The 21,872-nt window shown below is 43.5% G+C and overlaps 3 protein-coding genes across 8 annotated transcripts in view; 2 read left to right on the forward strand and 1 right to left on the reverse strand.

The window, feature by feature from the left end:
• The window catches only part of LOC112117536 (ras-related protein Rab-9A), a 44,609-nt gene extending 36,517 nt beyond the window's left edge, over positions 1–8,092 (forward strand). For 3 of the 4 annotated variants that reach the window (XM_026648517.2, XM_026648528.2, XM_024215511.3), the window contains exon 3: positions 6,846–8,092. In XM_026648517.2, coding sequence (XP_026504302.1) covers positions 6,880–7,485 — 606 coding nt within the window. In that variant the 5' untranslated portion in view covers positions 6,846–6,879 and the 3' untranslated portion in view covers positions 7,486–8,092. Of the gene's footprint in view, positions 1–1,900; positions 1,924–6,845 lie in introns of those variants that run through there. The other variant, XM_024215510.2, reaches the window with a different exon arrangement.
• Positions 8,093–12,230: 4,138 nt separating this feature from the next.
• On the reverse strand, positions 12,231–20,740 carry LOC112117530 (trafficking protein particle complex subunit 2). Of its 3 annotated transcripts, XR_002908969.3 has the most exons (6): positions 20,696–20,740; positions 19,156–19,266; positions 17,002–17,146; positions 15,957–16,042; positions 13,222–13,386; positions 12,231–12,453 (listed from the first exon to the last, which is right to left on the reverse strand). XR_002908969.3 is itself a non-coding variant. In XM_024215498.3 (5 exons), exons 2-5 carry the CDS (start codon positions 19,246–19,248, stop codon positions 13,288–13,290), a joined length of 423 nt encoding a protein of 140 aa, XP_024071266.1. In that variant the 5' UTR covers positions 19,249–19,266; positions 20,696–20,740; the 3' UTR covers positions 12,809–13,287. The 3 variants fall into 3 exon arrangements, 2 of the variants coding, with proteins under 2 accessions (XP_024071266.1, XP_024071267.1); XM_024215498.3 differs by lacking the exon at positions 12,231–12,453 and having other exon boundaries at positions 12,809–13,386; XM_024215499.3 differs by lacking the exons at positions 12,231–12,453; positions 20,696–20,740 and adding an exon at positions 20,213–20,545 and having other exon boundaries at positions 12,809–13,386.
• Positions 20,741–20,861: 121 nt separating this feature from the next.
• LOC112117524 (oral-facial-digital syndrome 1 protein) overlaps positions 20,862–21,872 on the forward strand; it is a 61,116-nt gene continuing 60,105 nt past the window's right edge. The window contains exons 1-2 of the mRNA XM_024215487.3: positions 20,862–20,960; positions 21,428–21,529. Coding sequence (XP_024071255.1) covers positions 21,434–21,529 — 96 coding nt within the window. The 5' untranslated portion in view covers positions 20,862–20,960; positions 21,428–21,433. The remainder of the gene's footprint in view (positions 20,961–21,427; positions 21,530–21,872) is intronic.

Genomic DNA, 21,872 nt, shown 5'->3' on the forward strand with positions numbered 1-21,872 from the left:
ATTTTCTTGCCATGCTGTATTAGGAGAACATCACCAGACAAACAGTTCAATTGTTTTATTTAACTAAAACAACAATGTTATGTATTCTGGATTTTTTCTTCAACAGGAAACATAAAATATTTTAACAAAACAAGCATACGAATTTTTGAATTTAGTTAAACATTCAAGTTTTTTAAAATCAGTTTTGTTTTTGTTAAAATGGTTTTTAACTAAAATAGTTAAATGAAATATTTAAAAAAAAAATTAAATTGACTGTCAGCCAGGTCAACATGAGAAACTTAAAATATTGGCTTCTGCAGCTAACTCAGTTGTCTTCACCTTCATTTTCGTATTTGTTCATAATCTGGAAAAGAAAAACAAGCTTTCCTGCTTTATCAGGTCCCAAACAATTTCTCAATTTGGAATGAATTAGTCCAAAGAGAGAAAATATTCTTTCTACGCCCGCAGAAGAAGCTACTGCTGTTAAAAGTGAGATTATCACTTCAACAGTCTCTGAATCCAAGTGCTTAAGTGACTTCCACCAGTCCACTGGTGTGACTTTTTTTAAAACCTCATCAACAAACATATGTTTCTTGAATGGTTCTTATTCCCAAACTTGGGTCTCTTTTACAGGCTGCTGCCATTATAGGTTTTCCCTTCTAGTGAAAGAATGGTATGGTAGATCTCAAATCAATGAAGGCTACACTCAGAAAGACCTCAAGACTTCTGGAATATGCTGCTCAAAAAGTTTCATTTTTGTTTCTACTGCCTCTCCCTCCCTTCTCACATTTATCTCCAGACTTGTAGATCTCCTTGTCCAGTTCTATTCCGCCCCCAACAATCTTCTATTCATTGAATTTTTTGAAACTTTGCACTTTTAGAGAGGGGTAAGGGATTGACTCTGTGTACACAAATTTGCAGAGGGACAATAGGGTTGAGGTCTGTTATTTCTCACTTCTAAATATTTATTTACTTAAAAACATTTTTGCTGTTAACAAGATTATCTCTGAAGACAGTTTGAGAACTGCAAAACTAAGCATCTCTGATGGTATCTTCTAGACTGAGCACTGAGTCCCATTGAGTAGATGGAAAGATTAACCTAAATAATCTATACAGAAGACCCTGGAACCCCATAAAATTGGGTCCCTAATCCATGAACTATTGGAATTCATTTACAAAACTTTTCTTAAACATTACATGAATATATTGTCTCATACTATAGACTTAGAATTTATAATCCCTATTCCATGATGAGATATCTTTGAGCTATAATGTATCTTAATTAAACTATCTTTAGATAGGTTTTATCCTCAAAAAGCAAATTATTAAAAAAAATCCAATTTTTTTTTTAAATCATTGATTTTTATCCCCCCTGCCACAAGCGGCTCCTGGCCGGCAGCGCAGCAGGGCTCAGGCAGGCTGGCTGGCTGTCTGCCATAGCCCCATGCCACTCCTAGAAGCAGCTTTCTGCTAGCATGTCTCTGCGTGTCTCTGGGGGGAGGGGGACAGCATGTCCCCGTGCGCTGCCCGCAAGCGCTGCCCCTGTCCAGAAGCGCCACCACGGCAGCTCCCATTGGCCAGTTCCCAGCCAATGGGAGCTGCGGGGATGGTGCTGGGGGCGGGGGCAGCGCACAGAGCTGCCCCGCCCACCATCTCCCAGGGGCCGCAGAGATGTGCCAGCAGACGGCTGCTTCCGGGAGCAGCGTGGGGCCACGGTATGAAGGCAGCCTGCTTGAGCTCTGCTGCGCTGCTGGACTTTTAACAGCCCGGAGATTGCGATCAACTGACAGAGGCTCCAGGATCGACCAGTCAATCACGATTAATGGGTTGGTGACCACTGAATTGTATATAATTATGGATTTATTTTTGTGGGACCCCCCCCTTAGCTCGAAGCCCTGGGCTGCAGCCCCGAAAGTCCCTGCGTTAATCCAGCCCCGGTCACATGTGGGTAGTTTCATAAACTTCAATAGACTTCTTGTGTAGTTATGCATTGCTCAAAATCTTTGCAAGATCATGGCTATGGTTGCATATTTACTAAGATGTAAAACTTTGTGAAAGAAAATTGGCCACTCTACTACTATTTTCTTGTTTTAATGACATTTTAAAAATATTAATGTACTCTAACCTTGTACGTATGTCCAGGAGGGTACCACTTCAGTGTTGCTTGGGACACTGTTCTTCATTAGAGAGACGAGGTGGGTGAGATAATATCGTTTATTGGATCAACTTCTGTTGGTGAGAGAGAAAAGCTTTTGAGCCAGACAGAGGTCTTCTTCAGATCTATTACTTCACCCACCTTGTCTCTCTAATATCCTGAGACCGACATGCAGGGCGGGTGCAAGGATGTTTCGCGCCCTAGGCGAAACTTCCACCTTGCGCGCCCCCCCGCCTCCGAGCCATGTGGCAGCTCTCCGCCCTAAGGCGCCCCCCCTGCGGCAGCCCCCCCCCCCCTCTCCCCTGGGGCGCCCCCCCCCCCCCCCCCCTGCGGCAGCTCCTCCCGGCCCGGGGAGCCGTGCGGCAGCTCCCCTCTGCTCTGCCTCCTCCCCGAGCACGCCGTTGCTGTTCCACTTCTCCCGCCTCCCAGGCTTGCGGTGCCAATCAGCTGTTTGGCGCCGCAAGCCTGGGAGCGAGAGAAGCAGAGTGGGGCGGCATGCTCAGGGGAGGAGGCGGAGCAGAGGTGAGCTGAGGCGGGGAGTTCCCCTGCGTGCCGCCCCCCCACTTACTTGCTGCAGGCGGCCCTCCCCGCACCCTCCTGCCCCAGCTCCTTCCGCCTAAATGCCAATGACGACGGGCGGCTGAAGATCCGGCCACTGCGGTCGCCGTCCAAATGCTAGCGCCCTAGGCGACCGCCTAGGTCACCTAATGTGTTGCACCAGCCCTGCCGACATGGCTACAACTACACTGCATACTGCATGTCCTTAGTAATTTTTAGGGAGGAAGAAAGAAAGGCCAAGTGGGCCGTATAAAGGGAAAAACCTCCAGTGATTGAGTGGAGAATATCCTAATGCCTTTCCAACTCTGACCTTGTAGACAGGTGCTTATTTTGCTGAACTAGTTTGACCTTTCCTAATTGTCATACATTTATGGGGATAGTGGGTAGGCTGGTATAGGAACCTTAGGCCATGTCTACACTATGGGGACTAAAACGGCATAGCCATGGTGGGGTAGGTATGCTGGCATAACCCCATATTGTAGATACAGTCTACAGCAATGGAAGTGGCTTTTCTGTTGCTGTAGGATCACAGCCTTCCCAAGCACTACATCTTTGCTGGTATCTAGGCTGATGGAAGCATTCTTCCATTAATTTAGCTGAATCTATGCTGGATTAAGTCCACATGGCTATTGTGCTCAGAGGTGGGAATTTTTCACACTTGAGTTCTGTAGCTATGTCAAATTAAAACTCAAGTGTGGAGTGGGCTTTTGGGTTAGGTAGCTATAGAAACATTTCTATGACTTCTTTTGTGTTTAAATTGATAATTATAACACTTCTGGAAGTTTTTTTACAAGTCTGGATGACACTGAGGAAAACATCCTGGCAGCCAATCTATACCAGCACTCCGATTCTTGCTAGCACCAGTGCTGAGCCAACAGCGCAGGATCTTGCTAAAATTCTGAATGTAGATGTGGCCTCAATACTTTGAATCCAGTTAAATATGTTGAGTACAAGAAGTGTAAGACACACATTGTAAATGGTTCCAGCAAGGTTTTGTAGTGGGCAGAATAAGGTCTGGTAGAGCTCACACATTTGCAGCTGTTGTGGCTAAAGATGTTTCTGTAGCAGGGTGAATTGGCTCACATAGAGAATGCTGTCTGCAATAGAAAAAGGTAGACCCATAACTGTTTTTAATGAACTTCTACTCCTGAGAGCATTCTGCACCAAAAATTAAAAATTCTGCGCACAGTATTTTAATATTCTGCAAAATCTGCAAATTTTATTTGTCAAATAAATTTGGAGGCTCCAGCAGGGCATTGGGGAGCACAGGCCACTGGCTGGACATAGATGGGAGACCACTCTGCAGCTCCCTCCCAGGACACGGACTCAGCAGTGAGCTGCACCCAACCCTGACACAGTGCAAGAACCGGGCCTGCCCCAGAAACACCCCAGGACCCTGTCCCTCCTTGTGGGTAGGCAGGCTCAACAAGGCAGGATCCAAGTGTGCAGAGGCTTAGTGTGGGGGGGATTCAGGTGTGGTTTGAGAGGGTTCTATGTGGGACAATCTGGGCATGAGCGGCTCAGTGAGGGATCCGGGAATGGAGGGGATCTGGATGCACAGAGGATTGTTGTGGGGGTTCTGAGTGCAATGGTAATGGGACTCTGCGGGGGTCCAGGGGAAGATGGTTGGGGCTCAGTGGGAGGGGTCCAGATGCTGGGGGAGTGGGGATCCAGGTGCTGCTGGTTGGGGATTGGTGGGATGGGGATCCAGGTGCGGGTGGCTTGTTGGGGTGGTGCAGGGGGAGTGGGGCTCATCAGGGGGGTTCTGAGTGCAGGGGGGTTTGGCTTGGCAGGAGGGTCTGGGTATGAGTGGGTCTGGATGCATGGGAGTTGGGCAGATGGGGGAGCAGCTCCCTGTAAAGGGATCCCTCCCCCTGCAGCTAAGGATTGATGGGGGCAGGAAGGCAGGTGGGGAGAGGAGTTTGCAGAGCTTCCTGAAGCTGGGGGAGAAATCTGGGGGTAGGTCTGACCAAGCCCCAGATGCCATGCAGGGGAAGAGGCAGTCCTGTCTTGCCAAGCCAGGACTAGCAGCTGAGTTCAGCACATGGCAGGAGCTACCAGCCAGGTCTTCTCCAGTCCTGCCTCCTGCCCCACAGTGATTTACCTCTCTGCCAGCTGCCCTGGGCACCCGAAACATACTGCTGTGGAGGGTTGCATGACCACTCGCCTTTGCTTCCTTGTCAGAAAATATTTTTTTGTGCACATAAATTCAGTCATAGATTCTGCACATGTGCAGTGGTGCAGATTTCCCGAGGAGTAAACTTCAGTCTCTACACAAAGTGCAAACACTGAGGGTAAAGTATTGAATGAGAATGATCTAAGAAAACTGTTCTTCTGGTGGTTCACATTTTGCTGCAGTTTAAAATAATAAAATAGATATGTTTGGTATTTATATTTCTTGCTTCTACAAGGAAGCTTCCACTGTTCTTGCCAAATTAATGTAAGATAAATGAATTTCGGTGCTAACTGGAATGAGGGACTAAAAGTGGCTAGATAATAATTAAGGCAGGAACTCTCCAAATGCCTGGCTTTACCCCTATCTTCCCCCTCAGGGTTTTCAATGAATGTAAATTGACTTATTGCATATTATGGTCTTTATCTAGACCAACTTGACACCTGTCTTGCAGACTAACTGTGGTGGTTTTGTAAAGTGGACAGGCTTCCACTATTTCCTGGGAAAAGATGTTCAAAAATATCCAGTAAGTGAAACAAGGAGGAGTTCAAACCCAGTCTCTAGAAGTGACTAATCAGTGTGCTAATTCATACAACTACACAGACTATAGTTTGAAGAAGAAACACTTTATAACCTTGTCAAAGTTCAGAGCAAAGGCACCTATATATTCTCTCTATGGTCCAGTGAGAGCACCCACTCTTAGACTTCTGGCTCCCTAGCCATCATCTCTTGAGTGTAGACATGCATCTCTCTCCCTCCTTACAAGGGTATTTCCAGGCTGCACAGCTCCCTATCTAAACTGTGAATTTCTCAGCAAAGGCAGAATGTGTAAGTAGGCCTGCCTTTTTTTCTCCTCAGAGATGGTAAACCGTGCAGTTGTCACAGTTAAGTTACCTGTGGCAAGCCCATGCCCATTTATTCTGAATTAAAAGCATTACAGAGAAAACATATCAAAACAATAAAAGAACCTAAACGTGCTAATAACCTTACTGGAGATCACCCCAATTCCAACAAGGGCTCAGCCAGGTGAACAGTCCTTCAAGCCCCACATGTGTTCAAGTTCATAACTCCTTTTGCTCAGAACAAGAACACCATGAATCTGAGTTACTTCTTTATGCTGTTTGGCCCTTTTGATCCTGGGAATAGGTAATTTGCAGACAAAGGTCCCCTCCCTAGGGCAAGCCTCCTATAAAGATCAGGTCCAAAGGTGGGTGGGTGGTCATTTGCATTTCCCTCTTCCCAAATATTTCCTAGGGAAGCTACTCAACAGTTTATTCTTAGCTCATTGTTTACAAGAGTCGGTTGAAATTCATAACACTTCCCAAGGTTTACATTAGTCATGTCTCCTAGACAAGTTACATACAGTCCCACAATAACACACATTTGCATTTCTAATATAATGAGCTCCTAAAATATTTTAATTTAATTCAGTAAGGTTTAACTTTATTGAACTAAGTTTGTCCAGGAAATTGCCCCATCTGTCACAAATGCCATTTGAGATATAAAAAAAAGAACTAGATAAGTTCATGGAGGATAGATCCATCAATAGCTATTAGCCAGTATGATCAGGGATGGTATCCCTAGCCTCTGTTTGCCAGAAGCTGGGAATGGGCGACAGGGAATGGATCACTTGATGATTATCTGTTCCGTTCATTCCCTCTGGGGCACCTGGCATGGGGCACTGTCGGAAGACAGGATTCTGGGCTAGATGGACCTTTGGTCTGACCCAGTATGGCTGTTCTTATGTTCTTATCCAGTGGGAAGTGCGCTACTTTTAGACACTTTTAACAATTACAAACATATTTAGTCAATTCTTTCTTTTCTTTTTTGCATGTAAGGTTTAGTGAGCAGTGACTTGGGCGTAACACTTTATGGGTAGTGCACGAGTATGTAAACAATTCAATATTTAACAACATAATAAGTTGCCTTTATCCCAAGGGGAAAATGTTTGTTCTTAACAGGGTCTCTCTTACATTACAGGACTCAGAAATCAGGAGGATCCATTTCCATAACAATGGCAACAAAATCATCTCTACTTAAAGTAATACTCTTAGGTGATGGTGGAGTCGGGAAGAGTTCACTTATGAACAGATATGTCACTAACAAGTTTGATACACAATTGTTCCACACAATAGGCGTGGAGTTCTTAAATAAAGATTTGGAAGTGGATGGACACTTTGTTACAATGCAGATATGGGACACGGCAGGTCAAGAACGGTTCAGGAGCTTACGGACTCCTTTCTATAGAGGTTCTGACTGTTGCCTTCTAACTTTCAGTGTAGATGACTCTCAAAGCTTCCAAAACTTGGGTAACTGGAAAAAAGAATTCATTTACTATGCAGATGTGAAAGAGCCTGAAAGTTTTCCCTTTGTGATATTGGGTAACAAAGTTGACATAAATGAAAGGCAAGTGTCTACAGAAGAAGCCCAGGCCTGGTGCAGGAACAACGGCAACCATCCCTATTTCGAGACTAGTGCAAAAGATGCCACTAATGTTGCAGCAGCCTTTGAGGAAGCTGTTCGAAGAGTTCTTGCTACTGAAGATAGATCAGATCACTTGATTCAGACAGATACAATAAATCTTCACCGGAAGCCCAAACCCAGTTCATCTTGCTGTTGACTGTTAAGATTTTTTTTTTTTTTTTTTGCCAATAAAGTTGACAAACTTACTCTAAAAATAAGAAAAGGAGTAATAGCTCAAATATAAGTGGGTTCCACTCTAATATTATTAAAATGTAACATTCTGCTGCTTTACTGGGGAGTGGGGGAGGCTTCCATTCAGTGAGTGACTTGTTTCTGAATTAGTGGCATCTTCTGTTTAGAAAGATGTCAGCTAAAAATGTTCATTTAATATAAATGTTTAATTTGCAAAGTTAACAAATCAAATGATAAATACTTTAAATGTAATTCAGAGAAACTTGAAAGTTCTAGAAGCACTACTTCTGGGTTTTTTTTCTGTAATTCAAATGCAAGGAACAAATTTTATATGTATGTGTATATTTTTATGAAATTAGCATTCCATTTTTGGTTCACTAAAACCCATTTCATAACATAATAATGCTAACTATTAAAGAACTTCAGTCTCATTACATTCCTTTTGATCTGAGTGGTACTTCATCTGATTTTTTTTTTTAAATTCTATATAAACCTTTAGATTTTCTGCTATTAAGTACCTAATGTCACTAGAACTACTGTAGATTTTAAGGTAGGAAATAAACCTCCTGCATACTTAATGTCTGTGTGTTTTCCCTTCATCTGCTCTTCTAAAGCCTTGCTGAATTTTGCCAACAGGTTACTTAAAGCAGCATTTGCGCCATAGAGCTAATGAGACACATGTCGTTGCTAGGAACTTGATGTATGGCTGAAAACTGACTTGTATGCAACTGAAGCATCCCCTCAGTTCACAGAGCTGCTCCTTGTGCAGAAGCAGGGCTTCATCTGCTTAAATAAGCAACAAATAAGTTTTTACTCCTGTTATCCTTGTAGAGCTAATGAATCCTGCTCTTTCTCTTTTAGATCGACATGGGCAATAACAGAACTTCTTACTTAAATCTTCTTACTTATTACTTAAATCCCAGGATAAACTTCCAGTGCTGGCAGTTACAAAATCATCTATACTAAAAAACTGAACCCACTTGTTATAGATGTTAGTTCAATACAGTAAAATAGAACCTCATGCTGTCAGTAAGTCACTTTCTAAAAAGAATTGTTCCTTTACATTTCTTACTATTAAATATATGCCTTTTCTTAACTTTCTGGGGCAGTGATGTAGAAGAAATGTTAACATGTAAGTGGCTCTACTTAGGCTGGAAAGTTATCTCAGTGAGAGAGTTGGAGTGACTTATGGGACTTTTCCTGGATCACAGGGTGATGTCCTAGGGTTAAAAGGTCTTGGAATGTTCTGTAACAGTCTTATGACAGTGTTGGGGTTCCTATTGCTGCCTCATCTGGCAAAGATGACTCTCTCAGTGGGGAAAGGGATTGCCAGGTTCCTCTGGTGCCACTTCGGCCTGTTCTGAGACTGCTACCTGCTTCTAGGTCTGACTAAAACTGCAAACAGTGAGTGAGATTTAGGCTGAAAAAGTAAGAAGGTTGCTAATCAGAAGAGGAGTGAGGTTTTTGGAACAGCCATTCAATAGAAGTAGCAGGGCAAAATAACGTCACTAGTTTTAAGGTTTAGCTTAATAAATTTATAAATGGGATTATATGATAGGGCTGCCTATAACAGCAGGGGACTGGACTCTGACCCAGGATGTCCCTTCAAGCCCTATGTTATTACCTCTTTTGTGATGGGTGAGAGGGGAAACTACTTTGAGAAACATGAAGGTATAATGCTGGCAATGGTAAAGACCACATGTATGGGCACTGATTGTGTTGAGGTTAGCTAGTCTGCTTCCACTCATGTTTTGCTTGTGATGGAGCTCTGAAAAAGGATCCTCTCCCAATGGCAGGGGAAATGGGTCCCTGATCAATGCTGGCAAGAACAAATAACTCAGTGAAGGTGAGTAGGAGTATTTTGTCAAATGCTGATGTCGTAGCACTGTGTGACCTCCGTGCAAAGGGAACTGGTGCCAACAGTGGTCTTGATGTGGATGAGGTATTAGGTGGGACATCAGTATGTAGCTCAGGACAGTGATGGGTTCAATCCTCTGCACTGCTGCTTGTAAGGCAGATGGAATTGTTGGCACTGGCCAGTCCTTCCTTATGCAAGCTTGACCACTGGCATAGCATGCCCTTGAAACAGTAGGCTTGTAGGTTTTTTGTGGAGGACTTATTTTGGACCCTCCTTGTGAGAAGCCCAAGTAATTTTTAGAGCTGCACTTCTGCTCCATCTGGCCTAGCCTCAATGTGATGAATTTCAGAGTTGGGGGGCATGAGCTCCAGGTCTGTCAGTACCAGGGTCAATGACAAGGTTACTGCTGTTTTTGTTTTCACTATCCTTTTTTATGCCTTTCCTCTTGCCAGAGAGGTGTGGATTGTCTGCTTGAGAGGCTCTAGCAAAGGATGACTTTTTTGGCTCCCGTTTGGCAGTTACTGCTTCCTCAGGAACAGAGCAATCCTCAGACTGTGCTAATTGATGCAGTTTGAGATAAGTGTCCCTGGAATTCTGTATTCTAGAGGAAAAGGAATGACCAATCATCTGTCTGGGAAGGGGCTTTCCCTCAGTCAGATCAGGCAGTGACCGTGGCCATTTGTGAGCAGGCTGGACAGGGTCTGAATCTGGACAGCGTGGTCTGCCATGAGGCATGGTGTTCGGTGCAAGATATGTGATCCTGAAGTACAAGGGAGTTGTTGAACTAGTTTAGTTTCTGACAGTCTAATTTGACTGTAGGTTTTAATGACAATCTTCAAACAGATCATTGAAAAACAAAGGTTAGCAAACACTAGCAGGTCCGACGCCTCTGGGTTCCACTTCACTGCCATGGATGGTCAGAGAAAAGTGGAGGAGGAAGGCAGGCAGGCACTCTACCTTTCATGCCTTTGTGTGGAAGCATGAAGTGGTACAGGACATGTGACCACAACTGACCCTACTATTCAATGGACTCCATCCAGTTTTAAGCCCATGAGCACCTAGTGTGATACATGCTGACAAATTTGAACTATGTACTTTTGTTAACATTCAAGGATGTACTCAGTAAGTATGTTAATACACTAAAACAGTGGTTCTCAAACTTTTGTACTGGTGACCCCTTTCACATAGCAAGCCTATGAGTGCAACCCTCCTCTTATAAATTAAAAACACTTTAACACCATTATAAATGCTGGAGGAAAAGCAGGGTTTGGGGTGGAGGCTGACAGCTTGTGACCCTCTGAGGGGTCCCAACCCCTAGTTTGAGAACCCCTGCACTAAAAGGAAGGGTTTGTGTGTTTGACAAGGTAACAAATATTTAACTACAGTGGAACCTCAGGCGTTAGACACTGTGGGAATGGAGGTTGTCTGTAACTCTGAAATGTTCATAACTCTGATCCAGCAGCTGACACTCCAGGCCAAGTTTCGGTAGCAGCTGAGCTCCCTGCTCAGCCCAGTATAAGTTTGCAAGCTTGTCCTCTTGCTGGTGGATGGGGGTGGGTGTGAGGAGAGAAAACAGCTTATCCACGGGGAGGAGGGAAGAGAGAGGAGGATTAAGGGGTAAAATAGTGTGTCCCTTCCTGGCAGGGACAGCGGTGAAAGCAATGCAGACCCCACTGCTGCTCCACTGCCTCAGGCTGGCAGCCCAGTTGTGCCTATATTGAAGATGCAATACAGGCACAGTAGAGTATTTACTTTTTTTTGCTCTGCTGCTGCCTGATTGGTTACTTCTGGTTTCACATGGTGTCCAGTAGCCTGGTAAGTCTGTAAATCTGGTGTTTGTATCTTTGAGGTTCTACTGTATACCCCAAGAAAAGCCCTATAGCCCCATACATGAATTCTCAGCAAACAAAGGAACTCTTTGGGCCGAGAAGGCCTCATTCAAACAATGTTGGGGTATTTTATTTTTAATAAAGCACTGGGAAATTTTAAATCTGAAACAATACATATACAAACTAGCAGTACTGTAGCTGTACACTAAAATACTATGACAAATTGAATTTGTCAACTTATACAGTTGATCACTTCCCCATCTGCTATGTACATAAGTTAAAGTGAAATAATTGCCATTGGAACTTTAGACTCTGGAGTGAAAAGAATAGGTTCAACCAACAGCTTATCTTAGTTATAAAGTCATGTTAAACAATGTGCTAAGAAGTTAATTTTTCAAATATATTCCAAATGAGAAATCAGTCTCCCACTATCAAAACAAGACCAGTTGTTTTCCACTTAAACTTCTGAAAAAATTCAGTATAAGATTAAATTGTCTTCAGAATCTTTACCTGTTGGTTTCAGATTTTACCTTTTACATCTAGTGTGATACAGCAGCCTGTCAAAAACACAGAGCTTTATTATACAAATCTATAAGCACCAATGAAGCAAGGATGTCCTCGGGGGGGGAGAATCTTTTATCACATCATAAAATGATCTCCTTTCAACTCATTTGTAGTATATGGGCAGTTGAAGTGTTCACACTATGCACTGTCAAATAATTTTATTTGAAAGAAACAGCAGGACCTCTTGATATTATCTTCCATTTTTCCTGGGACATTTTAGAAATAAGCATAATTCTTAAAAAATGAGGACTGGATAAATATACAGCTAAAACCATTTAAATGGATAATGCAAAATGTTTCTGAAACAACCAGGTCTTCAGTCACTTATGAGGTCTTGCACATATTTAATAAGCTAATGCTAAGAGAAATCAGTTTATATAATGTGCAAAATAATGGACATGTACTGTAAACTGAACCAGAGTATCTTACACAGCTAAATGCTTTCTGTATTCTGCTATTCATTTTAAAATTATACGATATTTTGGAATGACAGTATAAAAAGATACCTGCTTGCAAAAGTTACTCTATTTTGTAGTGCAGGATAGTAATCAGAATGGTCCAAACTCTGCCTTGCACCCTAGACAACCTCAAAAAATAGTTCAAGTTCCCTATTCAGGAGGGTGCTTCAACACTCAACTTCTATTTACTTCAGTAGAACTTAGATATATGATTAAGTGCTGTCCTGAAAAGAGAAAGCTTAAGTTAGGGAAGAATGTCTGTAAATCTTTTGATATATTTTCTTTATTCCTTCACTGGCACAATCTGCAGGTATAGGTTTCTTGCATCAGCCATGCAGTACATTGTTCAGCAGTTTTGATCTTAGAAAAAAAGCTGATTGAGAGTTGCTGACTTATTGGAAAATAGTATTGCAAGGTCTTAATTGCTAGCCCCAGATGTTTCTTTAGCCACAGCATTCTGGGATGCATCTCTGTGCGCTCACATGACATGGGAGGGGGGAATTAGTCTGGTATTGTGCTGTGCAAGAGTTTCCTATTTAAAGACGGTGACAAACATAGCAAGCTTTAATCTTACTAAGTTAATCAATATTTCTCCCTTTAGACCTAACAATTAAGAACTTCCCTCTTCTTTGTGCTAAGTCATACAATTGTGAAATATATCCCCCCCACACACAAGCTTTTTTGCATTTAGATCTGATTTCTTTTCAACAGGCTACATAAACAGAAGAGATCTGCTTTTCATCTCTGAATTGATAAGGCAACCATGATATACTGATGCCTCTAACTTTGGAATACAGCAATTGATTTACTACCACTGTTTATACTGACTTGTTTGTTTAAACACTTTAACACATGGCACCTGGAAGGATTTTTATAGTATTTCTCATAACCCCAAAAGCTCAACTGGTTTTTAGTTGTCACTGAAAAAAAATTATGGGGCATCTGATTTGTCTTAAGTCTTCAAAAAGAAGTCAAACATGCTGAAAACTTACCAGGTTATTTAAGTTAATTACAGTTCAGATATTCACGAAGATACAACAAAGTCTATTTAAAAGTATTCAGCTTAAAAGATGTTTTTTCCCAAGAAATTGCACTTTTCTGTCAAATGCACTCGATCGAACAGGAGAATTGGGTTCATAGAATGGATTCATTGCAAACTGAGGAAAAAGGAGAGAGACTCATCAGTAAACAGACTGCTTTGAACTACAAAGAAACAGAAATAATTAGTATTCTTCAGCTCATGGAGAACAAATTACTAAAAGCTCTACATTGAACCTTAGCACCACTTTTTAAGCAGAAATCCCTAGTGATATTATGGGAGATTTGTTTAAACTGGCATTGCTCTGAGGCTCAGGTGACTTTCTTCCCCTCGGTGTACTATTGCAGCTGCTGGAACCATTTTAATAAGATATGGTATTATTTGTTTAAATAAAGACAGTTATCAGACCACAAATATTAGTTCTTTCTCCATACCTTAATACTAATTTGATCAAGCTGAGAGGCAAATCTAAGATGCTGTAATTTACATCTGATGCCTCCCACCCCCATGTGTATATTACAAGAGTTTAGACAAACTGGGGTGCAATCCAGCCCAGTGAGGGGCTGTGAACACCTGCCCCACAACTGTGGGTGCCTCACAATGCCTTCTATTGTAGCTCCCAAGCTGGGCCGCTCACAAACAGCATGCAGGTCACACCCTGAGTGTCTGTGTATAGCTACAGCCTTAGTCCAGCAACGCTGACCCCAGCAGCCTGCCAAGAACACTCCAGTAACACACTGGCTGCCAGCAGTCTCAGTTACTACCTGCAAGGTGACCCCCAACACACACCCAGTCCTGAATTTCCCCCCAAAATGTGTGTTCTGAACTGTCCAGCCCTCTTCAGGGCAGTTCAGATATTAGAGGCCTCTTGCCCTTGTAAGGGGGTCAATATGCAACTGTTTGCTACTTTAACTGGAGTTACCTAAACAGTTCAGTTTAAACACTGGATTAGTTTTGATTAAAAATAAAAAGTTATAGATACATTTTAAGTGAGGAGAAATATAAGATATTGAAGTCACAAATGGTTACAAGAAAAAAAGATAAAATGATTCCTAGTAGCTAAAATTTAACAGAGTAGACTTGGCTCAAGGTAAAATCCTTACCGCATGCTCCCAGTAATATTGCTCACTAAAATCCCAAGCCAGGATCCTCCCCCCGCCTAGGATAACCAGGTGTCTGGTTATCGACTGGAAAGTCTAGTCAAAAGGGGATCTGGCAGTGTGTGGTCAGATGTACTGATGAGACACAAAGTCCAGTTACTGCAGGTAGGAGGGAAGTGACAGCCTGTTGCCTGGTCCTGAAGCGATGGCAACACACATGCACCTTGGGCAGCCCCGTTGAGGAGCATGGTTTGCAGGGCTGCAGCTGAGGACAGAGTGTGGGGGCCCATGGTGAGGGGGGTAAGGCTGCCAGCAGGAACAGAATGAATGTGAGCTGCCCCGCCACCAGTGCTTCCCCCAGCTACGTTCTCAGGCAGCTCTGGGGCAGGGAGGACTTGAATGGGCAGGGAAGAGCACTACTGGGCAGGCAACACAGAGGGAGGCAGAGGCTGCCATACAGGAGGGTGATGTCCTAGCTCGCCAATGGGACTGCCTGGCTGCAGTGCTCTTCTGATCTGCGCTTCCAGGTTGCCTGTTGAAGCTGGGGTTTGCAAGTCCCTTGGGGCTGTTCATACTGGAGTTGAGGGCAGCGAGCGAAGGGGAGAGGGGAGCAGGAAGGGGGCCTCGAGGGAAGAGGCAGAGCAGGGTTGGAGCCTCAGGGGGATCCAGTTTTCAGCCATTAGAAAGTTGGCCACCCTACCCCCACCTAAAGTCAAAGGGCCGGTTCCTTTCTCATCTTAAGTGAAAAAGTATGTGCGAAAGAGAGAGAGAGAGAGATCAGGGGGATGTTCCCCCCCCTCATTTTTGTAGTCTAGTCCCCCTTTGGTAAAAGAGTCTCTACAGTTTGCTTGCTAACATGCAGATTGATCTGTTCCTGCCCCTCTTCATTGCCAACGAATGGCCACCTGACAAGTGGCTGCTCATCAACTTTGATGAAACCTGGATAGAGGGTGTCAACTTTTCCTTTGTCTTTGAGGAACAAGTTTACTCTCTCCCCAGACTTGTCTGGTAAACACACAGAGCCATAATTTCATCTTATGTTCATAACTATTAATACACATTGTGTACATACATTTTATTATATTATTGACCAATGAGTTATTAGTTTTAAAATACCTCACAAGGCATACTTTGTACAAAGATTATTACAACAGCACGTAAGGAGTGAATACAGGATGTATTCAGTCACACAAACTCCCTTAGACTTTCAACCTCTAATGTATCATCACTAAATTTCACCCACAGGAGTTGAGAAGATGCAATTTACACCATTTTAGGCTCACCCCTAAATTTGGCTCTTAGTGATAATACCTTCACTCAGAAATGAAGGCCTCCCCATGGCCAGAACTGCTTATAATGCTGTGTGAATTAAACCTGCTAAGATCAAGTCTAATAGACACAGTATTAACTGCTCTGGCTACAGGGCTTGGTCTAGATAGGGCTTCCAGTGTGATTAACTCTAGTACAGCTGCACCTGTGGCAATGGTGGGAAATTTTGGAAACTTTCCCTAATGTAGACATTGCTTAAGTGTGTATGATAGAACACACTGTAAAATTTTACACAAAATTATAAGAAGATAATTCTTACCTTTATATACAAGTCATAGACATCACTAAAGAAGTTTTTAATTCCATCTTCTTGTCTTACATCATGAAGCATAATAAATCTCATATGTGGAACAATTAAGGAAGCAATTTTCCTTCCAAAAATTTAAGATTAACTGTTAGTGACTCTCTGCTCTTCCCTCCCTCCAAGTAGTTTTATAACCAACACTAAATTTGCAAAACTAATGAAAAATCTGACATGGTATTTGATTGAGGCAAGCACTCACAGCTCAATGCAGCAAATGCTTACACCTGAATTTTATATATGCAAGACAGTGTTCTTTGGAAGCTAGAATTTAAAGAGGGATCTCCAGGCACATTAACTGTAGGAAGCATTAAATTTCAATCTGTAATTAAACTTCCCATGCTTTTGGGAGCAAAAAGTGTTACTCCCTCATTCAAGTCTTTATTTTGTAAAGAATATCCAGATTTTGAAGAGAATTTAAAAATAAATAAATAAATAAATACAAAGTAATGTTTCCATGTACCTGAAATTAGAATAGATTGTCAAACAAATACAATCACTATATTTACAACATACGTGGCAATTAACACCTGGTTTCTAATATTCAAATCAAGTCTGTACATCTAAATGACCTGAAAAAACTATCCATTTTTACTGGATGTGTAGAGACCACCAACTGGATGTGTATAGTTATATCCAAGCCTCTTATTTGCAGCTTTCAAAAAGGGGTTGGAATTACAGAAAACTGTATGGGCAGGAACAGATCTCTCTACTGTTCCTCTCCAGTGTTATCTTTATAAAACTTACTCCTCTGCTCAGGGCAATCCCCCTTAGGGTATTTCTTCTGCCCTCCCCATCCCCCCTCCAGATTAAGATCCATTGCTGTCCCTCCCACTTAGTCCCATCTTTTTAGAAGTGATCTGCCTCTGACAAACTTCATCCAGATGTTGGGTACTATCTCTAACCTACCTTCCAGTAAAAACAGCAGAATTAGTTCTGCTCTAGAATTGTTTTATTTAACTTATCACTTGCTGGCAAGTGAATAAATACAGAGAAAGGATATGTCCTGCAGTGACAAAAGCAGAAACAAACCATTCATTAAACTTGTCCACTGTCTTCAGGTACATGTTGTTAGACAGCCACATGTTCTCGTCTACTAGGTCAAGAGCAGCATGAGCTATGAACTGGTTGAGATGACGATGATCATCCTGATATCATGGAAAACAGAATGAGCTATTTCATATGAGTAAAACCTAAATAAGAATAATCTACCAGCTGCTGTAATAGCTGTACATTTTCTTAAAGTTTGTACCCTCAACCTTTTTTCTGCAAGATATAACATGGTCTTTAATCAAATACAATAAGATATATTCCCAATACTTTGGTGTCAGAAGTGAAAGACAATAGGGCATCAGAGAACAGAAGAACTAGGGTTTTGTTTTTAATACAGTCCATTTTACTGAAAGTATTGTGCAATAGATCCTAGGATTAAATATCATGGGTGTAAATAAGTGCAACTCCCTCTATGATAAATAGGAATGGCATTCACTTAATGCCACAGCTGAATTCGTCCCCAACAGTGCAGTGACTATGTAAGTAAATGCAATTATGTGCTTAGCAGTAGTTCTCTCATCCTAGAATATTAAAAAATGGTTTACTGAAAAGAAGAGCTGGCCAAGACCATTCCCTACGTGTCCAACAGTTTAGAAACTGTGGCTGTCCTTCCAGCATATCCTATACTTAGGGAATACTGCTCAGATGCTGCTCTTGCACCCACAGGTCTGCTCCATTCCTCATGGTTTTCTCCATTTTCTGATCTCACATATTATAGGAAGAGTAAAATTTGGAAGGGAAATAGATTCATTGGAAGCAAAGAGTATCATTCTTCCTTCCTTACCAGCTAATGGGAGGAGGGGAAAAAAAAGGAGAAAGTGCCCTACTTTACAACACAGAGTATAGCCAATAAATGGGGCTTATCTCTTGTTTTTTGAAAGTGTGCCGTGGAACCTTTAGCAACCACTACAGATAGGCAGTAGAGTCCTTGGCTTAATGTCTTATCTGCAGGTCTGCACTTAACAGCAGTCCACCTATCTACAAATACACTTACTTGTCATTACTGAGTAACAGACCAAATCATGGAATTTACAAAGCCAAATTCTGTGCTGATTTACAATACACTCCATGCAAACCATTTACCTCAATGAGATTTTACAGGCTGCAAGTCTGTGCAGAATTTGTTGGTCTATGCAAAGTGTTGTTATCCAGAAGCAGAGGCTATTTGCCAAGAGGTACCAATATCATTGGCTCTCTCTAATTTAGTGCAATTATATTCTCAAGAAGTTTATAACTTATTATTAAAAATGTGACCCGAGATTATGCTTGCCTGCTTCAAACCATTTTAATTTTAGAGTGCAAAAAATGAAGTTCACTCAATTGTCAGATGCATTTCAGCACGACTATACATCTACAAAGCTCTGTTTAAGGATATATTGAAGATACTAATCAATAATGCAAATTAAACTCATTATTAAAACGCCCTTTTCATTTCAGCGCTGTACTCTATGCTTTTTTTTCCTTTATGCACCCATCATCATGGTATGTGTGTTCTATCCTCATTGGAGCCATTATATTATACATTTTCTAACCTGTATTTATTTATAAAGCTACTCAATCAGGTCAATTAACACATACTTTGGAAACCTTAGTCAGACCTTACCCAGTTTTAAAAAAATAACCAGGATTATCATTCAAATAGAAACTAAAGCCAGTGGTATTAACTTTGTGCTGTAATATTAATATTTAAAAGTCAAAAAAATATTAGAGTACAACTCTAAACTTAATCCTCTGCACTATCCTCTAGAACAGTGAGTGACATCACATAGCTGCACTATGGAGGTGGTGAGATAAATCAAGGATAGCATGTAACATACATCAAGCAGCAACTATTAGTAGTACATACTCGATTCAAAACAGAATCTCTGAAGAAACAGAAATGTATGCGTTCTGGAGAGACAGAATGGTCTGGTGTTTAATGCATAGAAAGAGTCAGGAGCTATGGGTTCTATCTCCTGCTCTGCCAAAAGTTTTCTGTACAAGCAGTAACAATACTAGTTACCTCAAAGGGTTGTGGTGAGACTTTAGTAATTCATGTTTGTAATGAACGTTCAACAAATAGAAACAGCTATAGATATACAAAGTATTATCAAAATCCACAAACCTTGGACTCCACTTTTCCAGAAGGAAGAAATTCCATTTCAAATACTGGATTATCATGATGACCAACTATTACAAAGTAGAAACTTCCAGACATTGTCTTCAAAATAATGTCCTTTCCAAGAAAGAAAAGACATGCTTTACAAATGCTTCCAGACACATGAAATGTAAATGCATTCAGAAAAGTCCTAAAAAAGAGTCAGCTAATACAAAATTATATTGTATATTAAGAAGAAACCATGTCAAATAGTTTAGGTAAACAAGATTTTGTAAGAGTTTTACAAACTTAAGACATTTGTATATATTTAAACATCCCATTGCAATCTAATTCTTAGAAAATTTTGCTAGCATACCACACCCTGAAGGTGTAGTTGGCTAGTAACGACAGCCAAAAGTGAAAGTAAATATGGACCTGCTCCTGCAGTGACTAATGATTTGCTTCATTTTAGTGTAATAGTTCCACTAACTTCTATCCAATAACAGTATATTAAGTTAAGCACTCAGTGAGTTGTTACAAGATTGGGGCCTAATCTAGCTTTTGTCCAAAAGTGTGAAATTCTAGTATGGTAATAAACAAGACAATAGCGCAGGGGTGGCCAACCTGAGCCTGAGAAGGAGCCAGAATTCATCAATGAGCCACAGTAATACGTCACAGCCCCCCACGAGCTCCCTCACCCTGCTCCCAGCGCCTCCCACCCACCGGCAGCCCTGCAGATCAGCACCTCCCCGTCCCTCCTGATAAGCAGTTTTCTGGCATGCAGGAGGCTCTGGGAAGGAGTGAGGGCCTGTCAGGCTGAAGGGAGAGGGTGGGTAGGAATTGGGGGCAGGGCCTGTGCCCGAGCCAGGGGTTGAGCAGTGAGTGCCCCCCGGCCAATTGGAAAGTTAGTGCCTGTAGCTCCAGCCCCGGCACTGGTGCCCATACAAGGAGCCGCATATTAACTTCTGAAGAGCCGCATATGGAGCCACAGGTTGGCCACCCCTGCAATAGCGCAAAGCAAAAGGGGCACTGTGTGCTTGAAATCTTTTCCAGTTTCAGAGGTGAAAGTTGCTTCGTGCTCTACCTTCCCCGCCCATGCCAATTTCCATCCAGCCACGTGTGCCTGTTCCTTTGAAGGCTCTGCTCTCCGCGAAAGCTGCAGGAAAGACTCACACTCCCGGGCCTGGGGGGAGGATTACCGAGCAGCTGACACCCACCCGGGGAACGGAGGCCGAGAGGGGGGCTTCGGAGGCAGGTGGGGCGGAGCGGGGCCGGACGGGACCGGCTAATCGCTCTAACTCTCCACTTTCGCGGCCCCTCCCCTGCCTCGCGGGGGTTAATTCGCGGCCGGTGACAGACGCGGGCGAGGGAGGCCCAGTGCAGCAGCCAGCCGCTGCCCCCTGCCGCGGGGAAATGGGGGGCAGGGATCGTGGCGCTGGTCACCGGTACCGCGCGCGGGGGAGGGGGGGCAGATTCGACCCCCCCGCCCCACGATTGTGACACTTCCACCGCAGCTCCTGGCAGGGGGAGGGGCACAGAGCAGGCCTCAGTCCGCCCAGACGCTCACCCGCTTGTCCAGACGCCGCTGCACCAAGCTGTCCCCGCGGAGTCCCTAAACATCCGGCGCGGGCTGATGGCGTCACCACTGGTCACCGCACTCTGAAGGGCCCAGCCGCTCTCAGGTATCGCGAGAGCGATCGATCACAGTCGGTTCTCGCGAGGGTTCCGTCAAGGGGGCGGCGGTTGGTAACTGCCGGGCCGGGCTGAGCCGCAAAGCGGCGTTTAGCCCAGTTTGGAGGCAGGTGCCGTTGCCGGCGCCGCGGTTCAGCGAGGTGACTTGCGCAGTCGCGCGCACTCCCGGCCGCCAGCCCCTCCCTCACTGGGGCGCCCCCTGCCGGGACTGGCGGGGCTGACGCTCCTCCGGGCATCGCCCCCACTAGGAGCCGCGTAACCGTTAGCGGTTCCTAGGCTCAGTCCGGGCCGGGCTCCGCCCCCTGCCCGGGGGCGCCGGCGCTCTGCGTTCCCCTGACTCCGGGAGCTGGGGCTTTAGCGAACGAAACAGCCCGTCTCACGGGACACGCGGTGAAGCCGCGGCGATTGCCCAGGCCCGCGGCTGCGACCTCCTCCCCCAAGCTGGTATTTCTGTGAGGAGCCGCATCCCCCTCTGGGTACCGGGGAGGTGTAAATGGTGCAGTGTGACAGGGCCTGCTGGGCCCCACCCGTTCAATAGAGCTGTGCTGGGGTGGGCTTCTGGGGTGTCTGTGGGGGAGAGGAGTAATGGTGTTTTGTAACATTTTAGCTCAGGATGGCTTCTTCTGAATTTCAAGCGTTGTCCCAAGATGAACTCCGAAAAAGACTTTATCAGACATTTAAGAACCGAGGTGTTTTGGACACACTTAAGGTGTGTGTTTTGTTTTAAGCGAGTGATACATAGCACTTGCCTCACATATGTTTTTATGTGGCTATCTGGCATTGAAAACAATAGGCTGTGTTTCACAACAGTGAAATCCATGGTAGACAAACCTTTTTTTGTTACATGGTCTTTTCTCTCTAGGAAAATGCATATTTTGGCCCCAATTCTGCAAGCTGATCCATGTGTAACTTTGTCTGCATGAAGCCCTGCCAGATGCAAGAGGGTTTCACACAGGTGCAAATGCCCACCTGCATGGATTGGCTTGTGGGACTGTAGCCTTCGTTAGGAGTGTAAATAGTTTATTTCTTGTCTAGAAACATTTACCTATCAC

Source organism: Terrapene carolina, unplaced genomic scaffold (genome assembly GCF_002925995.2).
Source record: "Terrapene carolina triunguis isolate 2854851 unplaced genomic scaffold, T_m_triunguis-2.0 Scaffold22, whole genome shotgun sequence".
NCBI lineage: Eukaryota > Metazoa > Chordata > Testudines > Emydidae > Terrapene > Terrapene triunguis.

What these genes read in the sequence shown, in the direction of transcription:
- LOC112117530 (XM_024215498.3), bottom strand. Translation starts at nt 19,248, where the DNA reads ATGTCTGGAAGTTTCTACTTTGTAATAGTTGGTCATCATGATAATCCA. An exon ending in CTGGAAAAGTGGAGTCCAAG is followed by an intron (nt 17,147 to 19,155) that starts GTTTGTGGATTT and finishes CCATGATATCAG; the next exon opens with GATGATCATCGTCATCTCAA. An exon ending in TGCTTTTGTCACTGCAGGAC is followed by an intron (nt 16,043 to 17,001) that starts ATATCCTTTCTC and finishes TAATTGTTCCAC; the next exon opens with ATATGAGATTTATTATGCTT.